Source organism: Anarhichas minor, unplaced genomic scaffold (assembly GCF_050575085.1).
Source record: "Anarhichas minor isolate MPS153535 unplaced genomic scaffold, ASM5057508v1 ptg000074l, whole genome shotgun sequence".
In the NCBI taxonomy this organism is placed as follows: domain Eukaryota; kingdom Metazoa; phylum Chordata; class Actinopteri; order Perciformes; family Anarhichadidae; genus Anarhichas; species Anarhichas minor.
In genome coordinates, this window is record NW_027466520.1 from 9,504,710 (window position 1) to 9,522,878 (window position 18,169).

General features: G+C 42.8%; 1 protein-coding gene across 3 annotated transcripts in view; it reads left to right on the forward strand.

Moving 5' to 3' along the window:
• myripb (myosin VIIA and Rab interacting protein b) overlaps positions 1-18,169 on the forward strand; it is an 87,655-nt gene that overhangs the window by 68,281 nt on the left and 1,205 nt on the right. The window contains exons 4-17 of one of the 3 annotated variants that reach the window (XM_076080391.1): positions 3,978-4,058; positions 5,132-5,229; positions 5,480-5,560; positions 6,279-6,434; positions 8,541-8,712; positions 9,388-9,914; positions 10,420-10,569; positions 10,790-11,112; positions 11,155-11,578; positions 11,836-11,898; positions 16,849-17,040; positions 17,140-17,301; positions 17,437-17,532; positions 17,804-17,864. In XM_076080391.1, the coding sequence (XP_075936506.1) occupies positions 3,978-4,058; positions 5,132-5,229; positions 5,480-5,560; positions 6,279-6,434; positions 8,541-8,712; positions 9,388-9,914; positions 10,420-10,569; positions 10,790-11,112; positions 11,155-11,578; positions 11,836-11,898; positions 16,849-17,040; positions 17,140-17,301; positions 17,437-17,532; positions 17,804-17,864 (2,586 nt within the window). Of the gene's footprint in view, positions 1-3,977; positions 4,059-5,131; positions 5,230-5,479; positions 5,561-6,278; positions 6,435-8,540; positions 8,713-9,387; positions 9,915-10,419; positions 10,570-10,789; positions 11,579-11,835; positions 11,899-16,848; positions 17,041-17,139; positions 17,302-17,436; positions 17,533-17,803; positions 17,865-18,169 lie in introns of all 3 variants that reach the window. The other 2 variants (XM_076080393.1, XM_076080392.1) reach the window with 2 other exon arrangements.

Genomic DNA, 18,169 nt, shown 5'->3' on the forward strand with positions numbered 1-18,169 from the left:
TGGCTACAAGATGTCAAGAACAAGTTACACACAGATTGAGTGATTCATGATTTTCGAGAATATTCGCAGAATCATTTCATTTCAGACCTTTCAAAAGGTGACGCATCACTTTTAGAGTAAGAAAACTTCTAACACTCATAAAACAAAAGTTGATCCGAGTCAAATTGTAACTAATCCATGACCTTCAAGCTGAATCTATCCGCCTGTAGCTCCAAGAAGTGGGCCAAGCAGCTGGTGGACAGTGAGACAGAAAGAAAAGCTCTAGGCACCCAGGTGGAGGTGTTGAAGGCTCCCCTCCAGGGTGCAGAGCAGCATATTGCCTGCCAGGAGGAGAAAGTTGGTGAGCTCTCTACCAGGCTGGAGACAGAGACCAAAGAGAACAAGTCTCTGGGGAAACATCACCAAGCTTCAGGGGGGAAAAAAAGGAGCTTGAGACTGGAGCTGAGTCAGCAGTTGCAGCAACAAAAAGACTTCCATCAGCAGCAACTTGAGGCAGAAAAGGAGTCTCACGCTAAAATAAGGTGAATGAGGATCAAGATCTAACCCAAGTCTCTGAGGAGAAGCTTCTAGAGAGAAAAATGAGGCACTCAGTTTGGTCAAGAGTCCGCCACTTCCTCGGTTTGAGGAAGAAGAACAAGGAGAGTAGGGAGAAGGAGTCCACATCCACCTAAGGCTCCTACGCCTCAGTCGCTTGAGGCTTCGTGTTCCTCCGTGTATCAGTGTTAGTTTCCTCCCAGTGCTTCAACTTCCTCCCACACTTTAGAGGCGTGAAGCTCAGTTGAATCGGACACACTAAATTGCCCCAATTGGCTTAAAAAGACTTAATAAAAACATTTCAAAATAAAATGTTTATGTGGCTGTATTTTGTAGTAGTGATAAAGCTAAGTGGTATTACACGCAACACTGAAGGATTGATGTTTAAGGACAGCAGGATTGTTGGAGACAAAAACAAGTTTGGTTTGGTCTTTACTGGGTTTATGTGTTTTAGAGCCATAGAGCCTCTCTTTAGTGAGATTTAAATCAATGGGTGTAACTTGAATAACCCCCTATAGCTCACTGTCCGTTTTATTTGAGTGTCTGAATTGTGTCAAACTATGTTCCACAAAAAGCAGTAAAGAAACAAAATAATTTGGTTGTAATAATAAAGAAAAGAATTCCCACATGCACACTCACTCAGACACCCTTGAAGATGGAGACCACCGCTGCCGTCTGTGCGGTTACCATGGCGATATTGAGCCATTTCCTCCTCCTCAACCCTGAGTGGCGGAATGGCAAGTGGTGAGGGACAAAGGTGAGACGGTGGTCATGGAGAGAAAATACACAAGTTGGACGGGAGGAGGATTGTATTGGAGTGAGACACACACACACTGACTTTCCATCATCTCTGTAACGACGAGGCAGCAGTGCCATTCAGGGTCAATTAACGACAAAGGCATCCCTCTGTTGTGTCACACTAGTCATTGTATCACTGCTACCTTGTCATATATGACTCATGGATGAACAGCAGGCGTGAGTGGAAAGAATGACAAACAAAACAATGATGTGGTGCCTCCTCTTAGTGATCACTGTTATCTTAAAAATCCTGTTAAATCCGGAGTGATGCCTAAAATATTGCCTCTGGCTCGATCGAGCCTTTTCAAATTACACATTGTCATTTTATCCTTTTGTTAAAATAAAAAAACATTGGTAATAGCAGCTTTAAGTATTTTAATACTTATATCACTGATCAAGTGACCCAGGAGCTTTTTTAGTCTGTACATTTGTGTATCAGCTTAACTCGGTGTGTGTGTGTGTGTGTGTGTGTGTGTGTGTGTGTGTGTGTGTGTGTGTGTGTGTGTGTGTGTGTGTGTGTGTGTGTGTGTGTGTGTGTGTGTGTGTGTGTGTGTGTGTGTGTGTGTGTGTGTGTGTGTGTGTGTGTGTGTGTGTGTGTGTGTGTGTGTGTGTGTGTGTGTGTGTGCGCGCGCATTTGTGCACGTGCGCTGCCCACCTGTCTGTATGTGATTCTTGTAAGGCGGCTCACTTTCTCTGACAGCAGTCCTTTTGTGTCTACATTGTCCTGAGCTGCTGCAGGTAATTTGCCCACCTATTGTCACCTTCCACACTCCCAGGAACTATAATTCAGCTCTAACCAAGCGAGAACAGTACAGCTCTGTCGAACGCCGCTTCAGTCAGAGTGACACAACTCCGGGAGTGAAGGACGGGTGGAGCGTGTAATGGTTTGGGGGCTTGTTACACCGTGCTGCGACTGGGAGGACTGGGCCTGTGAGTGGAGATACAAAGGGTGGTATGAAGCTACGGTTTAGGCAGATGTTGCCTGTAGTTAGATGTTTGGACAAATATATATAAATAAATGTCTTCGCTGGTTGAGTTACAGCATGTCACTGTGAAGTAATGTGAGAGTTTGTGATTGCTGACTTACAGGCGCTGCACTAAGACTTCGCAATGCTTTGACATACAGCAGTTCATCTTACAGTAAAGCTGAAATAGTATAACACATTTGACAGCTGGCTGAGTTACTGCTGCTGTGAAGGGGAAAAAGAAAAGAAAATGCCAGCTTATTTGATGTTTGTTTTGTTTTTTTGCCTGACGTTATACTTGCATGTCTTGGGCCCATTAAACCCCATCTGAAATAATTCTATTGAGTTTATTGCTATTTTATGCAAAACACATGTATTTTAGTAGGTATAGGCTTGTGGGAGGCACCAAGAATGCATCCAATGGCAACACTGTGGTGTAGAAGAGTGATCGCAGTGTATTCCTGCCGGTGTTACAGTTAGCTATGGCAGAGATCGGTGAGTGGCTCTGGCTGCTTGAAGGCCGACTCGCACCAAACCACCCCGAGCATTCGACTGCCTCGGTGCATTCAGCCAGAGGCTGCAGCCTGTCCAACAGGAGTAGCAATAGGACCCCGTTGACTAGGTTAATGTTGGAGTTGAGGCGACCGGCCAAGGACAGGAGTCAAGGAGTTTGGTTGTGGTTGTGTTTTGTCAGCAGCAGGGGCTGACGTTTTGGAACGAGGCCTGGGTTTGGGTGAGGTTTGGGTTTGGCTCTGGTTTGTGGATGGAAATTAGCTGAAGTAGTGACCAGAGGTGGAACCGGAGCCAGGGTGCTCTTCGTGTTTTTGTCTGGAGGAGCCATGTTTGAGAGTGGGTATGGGCTGTGGTCAGGGGATGAAATGGAAATGTACTAACTTCCCTCATTCCAGTCTTATATTCTACCTTGGTGGACTGGCAAAACTGGCAAAACTGGCAACTCCTGCTTGCTCTGTCTGACAGTAGGCATTCCTAATAAGCTGCACGTCCATTCACTCTTCATTTTAACAGCTGGACCATGAGCAAGCAGACAATAAATGCAAACCACAAGAGAGATGTCTAACAGGAGGTAATGGGCCACTAAGGGATTACGTGGTTTTGAAGGCGGAGATGTTGCAACCACTACACCTTCTCTGGGATTTCACAGCTCTTTAAGTAGACCTGTCTCAGAATTATAATAACAAATTTTCCATTTTGGGTGACATGAATGTCCCTTCGCTGTAACTAGAGTTTGGAGTTTGTTTGAAAAAGATACAAATATAGCAGTAACTCAGAAGAGACTTGGCCTGAATGAGCTATGTGTGAATGAGTATATGCCTATGATATGTCCCAGCATGTGGTTAATTTGAAAGGCGGAGGGAATTCTATTTTTCTTTCAACTGTCATGTTATTTCTTCTTGTGTTTTTTTTTAATGCACAATAGGGAAAGGCAGCAAGAACAAACCGATAAAATTGACAATTGACAAAATGACACAATGGAGTTGGGAATACATTTAGTGGCATTGTGCACTGTGTAACCTACTTTTACTGTGGCAACAGGGTAAAATAATATGCAGTTCCATTATTATGGTATGATATGAGCTGAATATTTGCATTTCTGTGACAGCCGTCAGTTCGAAGGCTTTCATCCTCGGACTTAATTTGTCTTTCTCTCCCCCCCTTTAGAAAGCAGCGTTCACGAGGGAAGCAACGACAACGATGGCAGCATCTGTGGCAGCGACTCCGCCTTCTACAAACAGAGTGAAGGTGAGCGATGCCCTGATGAACGAGCAGAGTTTTTGTGGGAGTGCAGACGGGTAATTTTCAGCCACAATTACAGTGTAATCGACATTATCGTTTCCACTTTACAGTCGTTTCTCGCCTGCTGAGTTAGCAAAATAGATTTTTTTTTCTGCATTTCTCCCCTTTCCCATTTTCTTAAAAGATTGAGCTGTTATGTTTATTGCTCATTAATTGATGCCTTAACATATAGAGACCATTCTGTAAAGGGCATGTGTGTAAGGGAGGGAGTGAATTGAAACACAGAGCAATGGTTCTTGTTTGATCATTAAACTACACAATGTTAATATTCACACACACATAAATCCACAAGATACACATAAAACCACAGACATGCCGCCTCGAACAAATGCACACACATGCGCAGATAAAATGATAGCCTCCTACACACATGCACATGACACATGCCATTTACTGTGCAAACACAGCCCTTCATACACAAATACAAAAGGCAAACAACCACATTAGCGCCAATCTAATGATGACGCTTATTTCAATTGTTTGCCAGTAATAATGAGTTGTTCATGCAATGAGATATACAATTTAGTTAATGGCAGATCTTGAGAAGCCCACAAACAAACACTGTGTGTGTGTGTGTGTGGTGGATCTGTATTTCCATTAAACTGTGCTGTTCAAATGGACATGTTATACTACGTTGCATTGTTTTCTATTGCATTGCTTTCAGAAATAAATACGCTTAGATTTCAACTGTTCTTTTGGCTAAGGGAAGCTAGGAATACAATTAGTTTAGAGCAAAAATTCTCCATCTATTTAGCATTGCACTTCTATAACACTGTCCATCACAATGGCCAAAAAAGTTATAAAGTACAAAAATTGATGCAGCAGAACCAGAGATCTTTTCTATTCCACATGTTCTCCTTCCTTGTCAAAACCTGCCACCTACATTACCCATAATGCAACTCGACCGCCAACAGTCTGATCAGAGATTAAAGGGAGCGGCAGGAATGTGTGTTAAGGGGATGAAGAGGTTGTTACGCTGGTGAAATGTTTATGTGAGGCTCATGTGTGTGTGATATCAGGACACAGTATGGCAGAGACGCTCACAGTCGCCCTGCGTGTTGCTGAGGAGGCTGTAGAGGAGGCCATCGCTAAGGCAGAGGAGTTCAGTGACAGCTTGGTGAGACACCGCTCTGTTTCTTCTTCCTTTCTTTTTCTCTCCGTCTCCCTCCTCTCTTTTCCATTTTCTCCTCTTTTCTATCCCCGCTTTCTCTGTCATGGCCTCTTGCATCTCTCCTTTCAGTATCAGCGGGATGCAGTCATGGTTTTTGTCTTCACAGACCCTCCGCTGGTTATTCAGTCACTTTGAACCAAATATGTATGTGTGTGTGTGTGTGTGTGTGTGTGTGTGTGTGTGTGTGTGCGCGCAGGAGAAGCAGAATGAGGCTCGGTATCTGCAGGACCACAAAGAGGAGCTCATAGAGGAACTTGCCACAACAATTGTACAAAAGGTAGGTTGAGTACGTTTTTACTTGTTTGTTTATTTTTCCCTTGTATGTGAAAGTGTAGTTGACCTTATTCAAACGTAAATAAACACTAGACTATGTAATACTTCAAGCTAGGTCCAACCCCTGTCTTCATTTTGCCAATTTGACTGACAATATAATGTTTAATAAAACGATTTGCATTAATATAACACTTTGTTAGAGAGAGGGCACAGGAACACAAATAATTAAAGTTCCTTTCTTCTTCTGACGTTGAGGTCGCAGAACCATTTGAGAAAAGGACGTCTTTGAATTTGATATCCTAGTTCGAATTAAGATTCAAATGACAACCGCTTTAATTTTATTCGAGTATTGTAATTTGCTTACACAAAGTAAAGTTTGCAGTTGTGTGATTGCTTTCCAGCTCCAATTAACATTGGTTGCCCATCAAGTCTTTAAAGGTGAAATAAAAAAAATTAAACATTTCAGCTTCGCTTTGAGGATGCCGGTGCATAATATTACATGAAAAATATTTTTAAAGTTTCATTATAGCAGATTATTCATGCCTAAGTGTAGATGTAAAATGCTCTTATGGAATTGCCTTTTTATTTTCCAATTTGCAATTATTGTTATTATTTCTTATTTTAACAAAGTTTGCTTTATTCTTACATACCTCACAGCTTTCTCACTGATTCTAATTTTGCTTTAAATTTCACTTTCTTCTTCTCCCTCCTTTCCTTCTCAGATCATCCAGAGGAGGAAGCGTTCAGAGATGCAGACAGAGTATGACTTTGTCTGGCCTCAGTCTTTGATCCAGCCCAGTGAACTCCCCTCTCCGTCTCAGCCTCAAGCTTCTTCCATAGGACCACAGGACCCCCTCAAAACCTCCTACTCTCTCTGGGTCAGTCTCTGCCTCCACTCAAACTCTAAAAAGAACAAAAAACAAATACCATCCATATCCGTTGAAGTCAAAACAAAAGTGCCCCGTCGTGTCGGTGGGTGTAGACACTGTTGGCCAGAAGCATTTGTTCTTCTATCGTGCACCATGTGTTTAAAGAGCGGTGGTTTGGTGTTCTCACTTCATCTCACAGCAACATACGGTATAATCTTCCTCTGTCTGTGTTCTGGTATGTGTTCCACTAGGGTGGACCGGCCGCCGTCTCTGAGTGTTTGCCAGCTTTAAAAGACACAGGAATGTTGTGTTTGGCAGAAAATCACTGTAACTTTTTAGTAGCACCGGTCACATGTGGTGACGATGTGGGCAAATTAAGCTTTGTATTGTGATCTCTTTCTTTTCCCGATGTCGTGTGTGGATCTTGTAGCTGTTGCATTGAAAGCCAGTGGTGAGGGGCTTGACTCGCATGAAATGTTGCATGTTTCATTCTTAAATGAATCCATAATATTTTGCAGCATTAATGTACTCTCTAAAAAACGCCATGATGTGTAAATTAATGGATTCATATTCCAACTAAACACATGTAAACATTAAAGCAACTAATTTAGAGGATTGCTTGCACAGTTTTTTGCTCTTTGAATTTCATCAAAGAGAGTATTTCACCATTTTCCTCGAGATTGATAGAGACCAACAAGTAACAAAATAGACCCCTATCTGCATGGCTAATAGCTCTTTTTCCATAGTTTGAAGAGTTAACAGTGCATTGTCCTGCATTTTAAGTGGGCAAAAGCAAAGCATTAGAAACATTGCAATGCGATTTGAACCAAATATGAGTCAATCCTGATTGATACCATAGAGTGAGACAAAAGACAATCCAAAGACAGTTTACCTGTTTCACTAAATGTTCCAGGTTTGGGAAAAGAACACCCAGGTTACAGGAACACACACACACAGAGAAATAGCACACGTAGTAACACAAATCTGCAATGTATGCACACCTGGAAGTGGTTTGTGCTACTAGTAGGCAGGGACTCGTGGAGATTTGTCATCGTCCCGTGTGAGAGCAAAGCATCAAAGCTGCGCTCCCCTGACATTGCCGTTCTGTTTCCCACTGTTTCACTCAGCGAAGATCAAAGTCCCGCGAAATACGAGGGGATCCCCCTCAGCTGCTCTGCCCGCCATGGGACGGGCTCTGTTTATCAGCTCTCTGCAAACACACTCAGTAATACTCTATGCACGCAAATGCACACTAAAATCTGTGCTGCCTTAACATGGATCCTTTGGGTAATCCTAATGGTGCACCCCACCCACTGTAAGAACTGATAGTTTCTTCTCTGATTCTTCTGTCCCCGATTAGACAGCTCAGTCTATACTTCAACATACCTGTACCTGCATCAGTCCTTTCACGTGATGATAAATCAAGATCAAGACTGAATGTTCAGCAATAAGATTTGAGTGTGTTTGTGCACCTGAATCAGGTTTAAACCCCCTCTATATTGCTCCTTTCATTCTCAGTGGAGCAGCCTCTTGATCTACATCATAGTGACATACAAAGTAACCCTAAACTTAAATTAGTCCCTTGCCAATGAGAGGACTGGCGAAATATCTTTTTATTATTTTTTTCTCTCATTATAAAGACATTTTATGATCATGCACAGACACATGCATACATACATAAAGAGAGACTTGCAGAGCCTCTGCTGTCTGCCTTGTGATTTTGTTGTTTTCTAGCTCCATCTGCTGATCAGATTGCTGACTCACAGCCACAGTTGAACACAATTGACAGGAAGTAGACTAGCCAGATTGGCCAAGTGCTCTCCTATCTATTATGTAATTACTATATATGGATATCATACAGAGTATGTGACAGTTTGTGGACACTGTGCTGTTGCCTCTGTCAAAGCAGTAATAAAACGTCTGAAGCACCTGCTGAGACTCAAGTAAACAATGGCCCAAAATTTCCAGAGCTGTCAAACATCTTCCTCATTGAAGTTTCTTTGAGAAAGATAATGATTTGCCATTACTGTGGATTCAGCAGAGGTGGGAGTCTGTGAGTCGAAACGCTATATATTTCATTCATGACAGCATTTTGTTTTATGCGTGTGCTTGCAGCGGTCACGGTCAGCGTTCTCCCTCACCAGTGACGACTCCCCGGAGAAGGGTCCAGAGGAGGAGGAGGGGGCCGGGGCAGGCGGTGGCTTGCAGGAGTACGCATCTCTGAAGAGGGAGGGCAAGGCCACGTCCCTACCTACCTGGAAGAGTGTCGACCGCCTGGACAACTCCAGTAAACATCACACTCACAGACTCTGTTTAATGTCAGTTAGCGAGTCAGTTTTCCTTTGAGTCCTCCTTTTTCCAGATGCAGATGAAATTGTGTGTCCTATTTGATCTTCACAATGCATTGATTCAAGCAGTTTCTGCTAATATCTTGATGATGCAGTGCATAATAGGGGGAAATATTGGAAGACAGCACCACCATGTCCTTTTTAAATGTATACAACTTGCTCACTTATCATCCATAATACTTTTATGGAATTTAACTGTAAAGTATTTTAACCCATGCCCATATAAATAATCATCTGGCACCGTAAGGGGTGTGATGATAAAGTTGTATCAGAATGGGAATGTTTACTTGTTGACTCCTTTATTGATTTTTTTTTGTGATAATGGAAATATAAATCATGATTGGGTTGTATTTACTGTTTCACTACAATTTCTAAAAGTCATACTGACCTGATTAAGCTAGTTATGCTGCAGCCAAACACTCACCCTGATGGCTTAGAAGGGAAAAATAAATGTCAGTGTACAGGCTATTTTGGCAAAACCTGACTAAATACACTGCTTCTGCTGTTGCCACTGTGACTAATAGAGGTTGAGGTCACAGAGCCTATCCAAAATGTACCGGTGGAAACAAGAGTTAGTTTCTCTAAACTTCCTGCTGTCTGTCCATGTTCTCCAGGTGCATCCTCAATGCTCCAGAGCCCAGACGGTAACTGGATCGCTCTGCACAGCTCTCAGCTGTCTCGGCCCAGCCTGCTAACCAAGAGGAAGAGCCTGGTGTTCAGCGTGTTGGAAAAGGAGTCCGGCGTCGTGTCGGCTTACGACGAGATGGGATCCGACTCCGAGGAGAACGACGAAGGCGGCTGGGGTGCAGCGCTGCGACAGTTCCGGCGCAAGCTGTCCGATGAGACTTACTACACGGACTCGCAGCACGACCCGGAGTGGACGTACACCCAGCACCTTCCCATCACCTCGCCGTCCTCTGGCCAGTACACCAACACAGAGACTCTCAACTCAGACTCTGAGGCCTCATCCGTGCTGTCGGCATGTCCTCGCAAACCGCCTCACAACCTGCTGAGGAGGAAAGGGCCGCCGGACACACACCTGCACCCTCATCACCAGCCGCTCTACCACCAACACCTTCACCAGAACTTCTCTCCCTACCCACTCCACTCAGAGGCACTGGATGTCAACTTTAACCCCAAGGTGAGAAACTTTGGATTGTCTTATGTAAATAATGTGTGTTATATAATTAGACGCAATGAATTAGCTCTGAACATGTGACTCAGTCTGTGTCTCATTATGTAGCAGGTTGAACATTAAGTAAAAGTACCAATGCTACAATGTAAAAATACGCAATTACAAGTAACATCGTGTTCAAAATCGTTCTAAAAACTACAGAAGCAAAATGTACTAAGTTATCCTTTTTTCCTTGGCTTCTTTGACCGAAATGTTATAAGATAATGACATTATATTCTTAATGACTAAATCATGTTTTATTCCCTTTTATATACAGTTTGTTTAGTCCAATGATTCTGCTCCACAAATCTGTTTAAAGTATTATAAAATAACTTTTTTCTGATCTTTGCTCTTTTACAGTACAGTATTTCCCACTGAAATGTTGTCAATTAGAAGTATAAAGTAGCATGAAAATACTCAAGTATGAGTACCTCATAGCTGCACTTGAGTAAAAGTACTTGTCTGTTCCCAGGTGATGGGAGACAGCAGCGAGGCTGAGGAGAGGCAGAGTGATCCGGTCAGAAGATCACGGCGACGCAGGAAAAGCAAGAGAGAGTCGTCTACAGAGCAGAGCAAACCCGGAGGCCAGAGCTACACACAGTCCATCTACCCATTAGCGCAGGTAAGACTTCTCCCCTGCAGTAGTGTTAGGAGCTGACTTGAAATTCCCACAAGGGAGAAATGTAGTGTAAAACATTGTTTCCCCGAGGCAGATGTGTTATGTGCTGCAGTTCAGGCTCTTTAATCTGTTCAGCAGTTCGATAGTTGCTTTTTTTAAGTGATGAGGATTTGATATATGCTTACAGAGTTTGTATTTATGTCCCTTTGTCTCCCCATAAAAGGAGAACAGTGGTTTTCTACTCAATGCCCTTCTCAAGAGGGGTTTAAGTCAGGAAGAGTCCGTACCTGACACTATGCCAGTGGCCACAGCTGCAACAGACGCCTTCGAATTAGACGCCATGACACCCGAGCCAGAGGACTTGGACACAGTGGCCCCAAATTCACTGGCCCCCAGCCCTCCAAAGCCCCACTCTCTGGCTCCGGGGTCCCAGCACTCGCCCAGCAGCTCAGGGCCAGGAGACCCTCTGGAAGAGGAGCTACGATCCAGACTCAGCCAGCTCGTCAGCCGCGCCAAAAGCAAAGACAGCAGCTCATCTGAGGAGGAGTGCACAAAGCGGCCCGCGGACAAACAGACGGATAAAGAGAGCGACGGACAGAGAGAGAAGACAAGGCCAAAAGACACTGAAAGAGAAAGGCAGAAGGGAAGCGACAGATTAAGAGACAGGACCAGCGGTAAGGAAATAGAGAAAGCAAGTGAAACAGTGGAACAAGTGAACGGACAAGAGGTGAAAAGAAGTGAGAGACTAATAAAGAGTCCTTCAGTGAGAGAGGAAGGAAGAGTTAGGGAGAGGAGGTTAGAGATGGGAGTGGAGTGTTTGGAAGAGAGTGCAGATGACCAGGAGCAAAAGAGAGGAGATAAGAGAGAGCCGCACAGGCAAAGTAAGAGACAACATAAAAGAGATGTGACGAAAGAGACGGGACAGAAAGGGGGAGCAAGACTGAGTGGATCCAGCGCAAGTTCCCCTGCTGTTACACCTTCTTCCCAGGAGGGGGTGCTCTCAGACAACCAGGTAAGGAGAATAGCAGCAATTACAGTAGATTAGTATCCACCACTCATCTTCTGCTTTTGGTGCTGTCTCTCTGTCTTTTGATACATTTATTTTTCTTTCTTTCTCACCCTCGAAAAAACTCTTCGTCCTCCCATCTTCCTCTCTTTATTTATATGACAATCACTGCGTCCCTCATCCTGTGTTTTCCCTCTTTCTCTGTGCTTCCCTCTTTTTTTGGCTGGTCCGTGTGTTTCTTTGTGTGCGTGTGTGTGTGTCAGGAGGGACAGAATGATTTGGAGCAACAGCAGAGGCTTCAGTTGCTCTCCTCTCTCTTACAGCAGGTGAGATATCGGCTAGAAAGCAAAAGGATTCTGTGGTGTCTTGTGCAGGATGCCATGCTTGAGAACATACAACTGTAATTAAACCTCCATCTTACCATGCAAACATCACACACACACACACATCTATGATTAGGTTGAATGTCCCTGTTGCTGGTGGTGTATTTCTTTCTTATTTCTACAGGTAAGAAAGCTCCAGGCCTTTGCAGTGCAGCTAAAGTAGCCGGTAGTAGAAAATGTTGCAGCTGTCTAGACATAGAGTAAAGTGGTAACATTTTAGGTGTTCGGCCTTCTAAATCCTGTGTTTTCCAGTGGTTTTCAAGAGTCATACTGGAAGACATCCATCACAGAAGAGCTGCAAATATCTTTCTTTTTTATTAATAAAAGCCTCAAAAGGTCAGAATACAAAACAGCCACAGGCCCAGCTGTGTTTTGTGTGAGAAGCAACACTGCGCTGTTGCTATAGTTATCACTTTCTTCATGTGCGTGTTTAACTAGATGAAGCAGACAAAGGCAGGCGGACTTAAAGTTTACTGCGGTAAATTGTAAACACAAATAGCTCCTGAAATGCATCGAGCAGGAGTATCCTATAAATGGATGTCAGTAAATTATAAGCTCCTCTTAAAACACTTAAAATGTAGTGAACAGTCTTAAGATAAATCCATGTATCGTAACAAATAAAAATAACATCCTTTTAAAAAAAGGTTTAAAAGTCCCTTAAAAAGATAAACGTAGCAACTCCCAAAATCAACTTTAATGACATTCATAATTATATGAATAGACAAATTGCATCATGTTACTAATTTTAAGACTGTAGTGTGTCCATACTAGAAAAAGAACAACATAAACTAAACACAAAGATGTAAGTACACTGAATCTGCGTGGTTTAGCTTGAGTGTGCTGTTAATGTCCACCGTTGTCTAGAAATACACTGCACAAAGAAAATAAATGAGCTAAATGCTTTCCCCTTGGCAATTTAGACTGACAGTGACTTTCCAAAGTTACAGTTTCAATGACGTGCTATTATTTTCCTGTAATAATTGTACATTGACTACTAGCTTGTATACTAACTACAAAACATGTGAAGTATGACAAAGTGTATACAGTACTTCCTCAATGCTGTAGGTGCATTATTATGAAATTGGGACATAATTAAAGTCCAGACATAAAAGAAATCTGAAATGTACCACATTTCATAAACGTGATGTAGAATGTACCATCCCTTATGTTAAAAGCAGTGTTTTAGTATTGATATTTCCACATAGTAAATCCAGGCCATTCATGAGATTACCACACAGGCAGGTCGATAGGCCTGTAAAATACACACACTTGGACAGGCACTTACGCGCTCGCTACCTGTCCTATCCGACCTATCTGAGGCGTGTGGGTCGATGTTGGTCATTAGCCGGGCTCATTATAAGGGCTCCTGTGAGTAATGCTTATCTTTTACAATGTGCATGACACATTTAGTGTGATCTATTTCTGCTGATTCTTTCAGGTCCCTTTTAAAACGGCCAGGACGGCTCAGTTTGATGTGAATAAAGGAAAACGTGACGATGACTGTGATATTTGTTGCTTTTTATGCAAAATAGAAATGTACACTACGTAGTTCCTAAACCTGCCCCTGATTACGGATATTTCCAAAAGCTACATTTTGTGTTGCGATATCAGTGTTCGGCATTTTAATATTTCTTGGACTGATGACATGTTTAATCTTGTGTTCGGACTGTTAGTGGTTTGTGACTGCGTTTACGTTTTGGATCACAGAGTGAATCATGAATGGTTCTCAGGAATCTCGCAGGATCATTTCAGACATTTTAGTCCTGGACACACCACTTTGAGAGAGAGATAACTTCGAACAGCGACGACAGTCAGAACACTGATCGCGACAACGAAAGATGAGACTAAAAATGAAACTGACCTCTGTGCATGTCACACTTAAATCCACACCCAATGCAAGTGTGTGTGCATGTATGCTTGTCTGTCTCTCACTCTATCTCTCTCCCTCCCTCTCTCTCATGTTTACACGCACAGAGACAGGTGCATATCCTGGAAGGTGTTAAAATGATAGGTAGTTTGAAAGTGAGGGTTCTTGATGTGTTTGAATGTCCAAAGTTTCTGAAATATTTGACTTGGCAGCACATTTTCTTTATAGAAATATTGCAGAGGTTCATAACAAGTGGTAAATGTAGAACTTAAGGTGGTCTTCAAAATATTTTAGGCGGTTTTCTTGTTAATCTACCAAAAAGCTGTCCCAAATGACCTGACGTCACCCTAGTTATATTTTCTTTACTTGCATTACATTTCTTTATCTTGATGTGGAACCAAACTACGTTTATCTTTCTACATCAGTATCAGTGTGACTTCTATGTCAGACTGTTTGATGATGGCCTGCTTCTTTGGCGAGGATGAGAACATCAGACTCTTACCAACCATCCGTTTTTTTCCTCCATCAACCAACCCGAGTCAATATCTCAGACCATCCATCTTGGCTTCTCAAGTCTTTTTAAGATCACTGAATAGTGATTTTTTTTTAAGATGAGAGCTTTGGTTTGCTGCCTCTCATCTCCCACCCAATACTGTATCTCGTCCCTGCCTCTCCTGTCGCCACCTAAAACTTTTCCTTTCACACTGCCTGTCTGGCTGATACCCTGTCCACACTACTCCGTTTCTCCTTGGATGCAGATTTGTCAAATAGAAACGATCTCCGTCCACACTGGAGTTTCAGCATCATTCTCGAGTTGATCGAATTTACTTTAACATCAACACTTACTAGATTATGGGTCCATCAATGTGGTCTCTCACTCGTTTCCTCCGTGTTGTTGATGTCTGTTCTCACTAGTAGCTCTGAACGTCATGTCCGCCTAGCTAGCTTCTAAGCTAATTTTAACATTACCGCCAATGGAGAAATGCTAACCGCGATTAGCATTACAGCGGTGCGGGTCTATCTCTCTCACATCAAATTTACTTTAAAATCAACACTTACACGTAAACGTTTACTAGAATATGGGTCCATACATGTGGTCAACACACGTCTCTCACTCTATTCTGCTCTTCCTTCGTGCAGGAAAGCTTAGCAGATCGCTAACAGTAGATCCGTGAAATAAAGACCATGGAATCCATAGAAGAGTTTCAAGACTTCAGTGTGAATCTTTATTTGTAAAACTGTGGAAGCACAATATGAAATATGGCTTTACGAACTGTCCCTATACACATTACACGAATACAAAACAACAATCCATGATATAGCCAGCATGTAACATGTCCGCCTAGCTAGCTTCTAAGCTAATTTTAACATTACCGCCAATGGAGAAATGCTAACCGCGATTAGCATTTAATACAACACAAATGTTATACTAAACACGCGAATAGAATATATCTACGTACATATTTTCATGCTCCATAAATACATACTTACAGACTAAGGTCTCTCAAGGCTACCAAACGGAAGAAGTAAAACGTTAAAGCAGCATGTCTTCTCATTAGAATCTAAAAACAACGTCATGGTTGCCAAGAACCAATCCAGTAGCGAACACGGGTGTGGGCGTAATTTTTTCTAAGCACATCCGTATCCGACCGTCCACACGCAAACGCAACCCCGGAGTTCTCAAACACCTCCAACCTCGCCGGAGTTTTCAGATCCCTCCGTTTAGGGTGCTCCAAAACTCCGGCGTAGTGTGGCTGCTCAGTGTAAACGTAGCAAATACGGAGTAAAAACGGAGTAGTGTGGACATGGCCACACTACTCCGTTTTACATGTGATAGTGAGTGTGACGAATCAGGGACGGAGACGTCATGGTTGCCAAGAACCAATCCAGTAGCGAACACGGGTGTGGGCGTAATTTTTTCTAAGCACATCCGTATCCGACCGTCCACACGCAAACGCAACCCCGGAGTGATCAATACGCCTCCGATCCCACTGATCAAAGCTTCAGCCAGTGATTCATTCATTATTGAATTACATCCGTCTCTCTTCACTGCTCTTTTCTTTTCTTGCTTACTGTTTTCATCTATTCATTAAAAAAACAGCAGCTTTCTTTCGGCATCCTCATCATTGAATTATTTTTCATCAGAGGCGGCCTGAATTTGGAAACAAGCATGGATGTGGATGAACAAGCTGCTCTTATTAACTTTGACTGGCAGCGAACACAATGACTAAACATGATTTTTGTATTTGTCTTGGTAAATTATCTTGATATAGTGGGAGATCTCGGCCAACTGATTTGTCCATACATTCCAAAATGAATGAACTGAGCCATTGACATTCAACACTTTTTTTCGGAAACACATGAACCAGTTGCAAAACAGATCATTTTAATCATGTTAATTTACATTTTTTGGGTCTTGCTTGTGATGGACATACAAACCGGGATATAAGCATTCATCTGAAATATGATAGCTGAATTAATTCCTGATTCCTCAGACACCCAAACAACATAATTGCTATCCTTAAGCGGACTGTTAAGGCTGCAATAATAATAATAGATATTCTATTCACTGCAACAACCTTTAACTGATCAAAGCCTAAAAAACAAGAGACGGAATTGTCCTCCGGCTTTGTCTTAGAACCTCCTTCACTCCCTTTCCTCCTCCTCCGTCCTCTCTGCTGCATTTCTCACCTCCAGTTCTTTCTTCTGCACCTTTAGATTGCAAGCATGTGCATGTAACAGAGAAACAAGTGTCGAATGTGTTTATGGGTCACCTGCACAATTGTCTTACACAGTTACTGAACCGTGCAGCTTGAGTACATGACGTGCTGATAAAAACACAAACCTTTAATGATTTTATAATGTCCCACAACTGTGACTGAATGAAAGATATGTTCTCTTCTTGTGCATCACGTCCTTTTGCCACCAACATCACTTAAAAGGTTTCTCAATATGTGTGGCTTTTAACTTACTAACTGTATTACTGACTGTTGGACTGTGTGTGTGTATGTGTTCTTCAAATGAAGCAGAAGTACTCAGCGGCCTCTCTCTGCAGCATCACCACCGAGGTGCTGAAGGTGTTGAACGCTACAGAGGAGCTGATCGGTGAGGCAGGAGGCGAGAGCTACACCCCATCTGAGTCCATGAGTGCTTCTCCCATCTCCAACAGCTCCAAGACCCGCAAGCTGGACCAGAGGCTGACCAAGATGGAGGAGAATGTAAGGATGTTCTACCCAATAAGAAAAGGTTGTGGAGATTCAATGTTATTGGAAACTGAAGGTCTAGCTCGAACTAAATGTTTCTTCTTCCCCTGACAGGTGTACCTGGCTGCTGGTGCCGTGTACGGGCTTGAGGGGGCGCTGGGGGACCTGGAGCATTGTGCCCGCGATATTAAGAGTGGTACCACAGACACAGAGCTGGCCTTCCTGGAGGACCAGGTGGCCACCGCAGCTGCTCAGGTTCAGCAGTCTGAACTACAGGTACTGGAAGATGTGTCCCTTTTTTTCTGCAGCTGTCTTTATCTTCAGTTGTGTTTGTGCCAAACAGACTGCAAAACTATATTTTTATGTTGTATTTAATTGTGCTTTTAAATAAAGTCTGTGTGTCCTTTCAAGATTTCAAACATCGAGGCTAGGATATCAGCTCTGAAGACAGCTGGGTTGAATGTGACTGTCTGCAATCATTTCTCCAAGTTCAAGCCAAAGGCTAAGGTAACTCACTGCCCCAAGGGTACCCTACAACTATCTTCGTCTGGTTTTGCATGCTAACATTTTACCGTTAAGTACTGTCGGTTAAGTAACATTTTACCAGAGGACGGACCTGTAGTTGGTAGAAACGATGTATGCCCGTCCCACTGAGGTTTTGTGGATGTGCACAGAACTTAGTACCAATTATATAACTAAAACCTGATACTGAATAAGAACATATAGCCGCAAGTCAGGATGATTGATGAAGTGTGTGATACAGATACTCTGATTACAGCCTCAAACCCTGGACTCATCACGCCATCAAAGGAGGAAGCTTCCAGCCCCTCCACTGAAAGGTACCAAACTAGTTTGTATTTTTCTCAAAGCTTTAAGTACACACAAAGAAAATGCATAAATAAATCAAATGTAATGTAAGTCTGAACAGTGAAAAACCCAAACCTCTAATGAAATAAGCATGCATTTTTGAGAAAACCATCAATAGGTTAAACAAAAGTAACGTGGATCCTCTAACCTGTGCTGACTTATGCAGTTTACTGTACACCATCAATGCAAAATCTTCTATCCAGAAACACTCAACAGCCTTGTGCACTCTGAGTGTGCAACAAAGACAGCTGGAGATGGGGAGTGAGACAGAGACGAG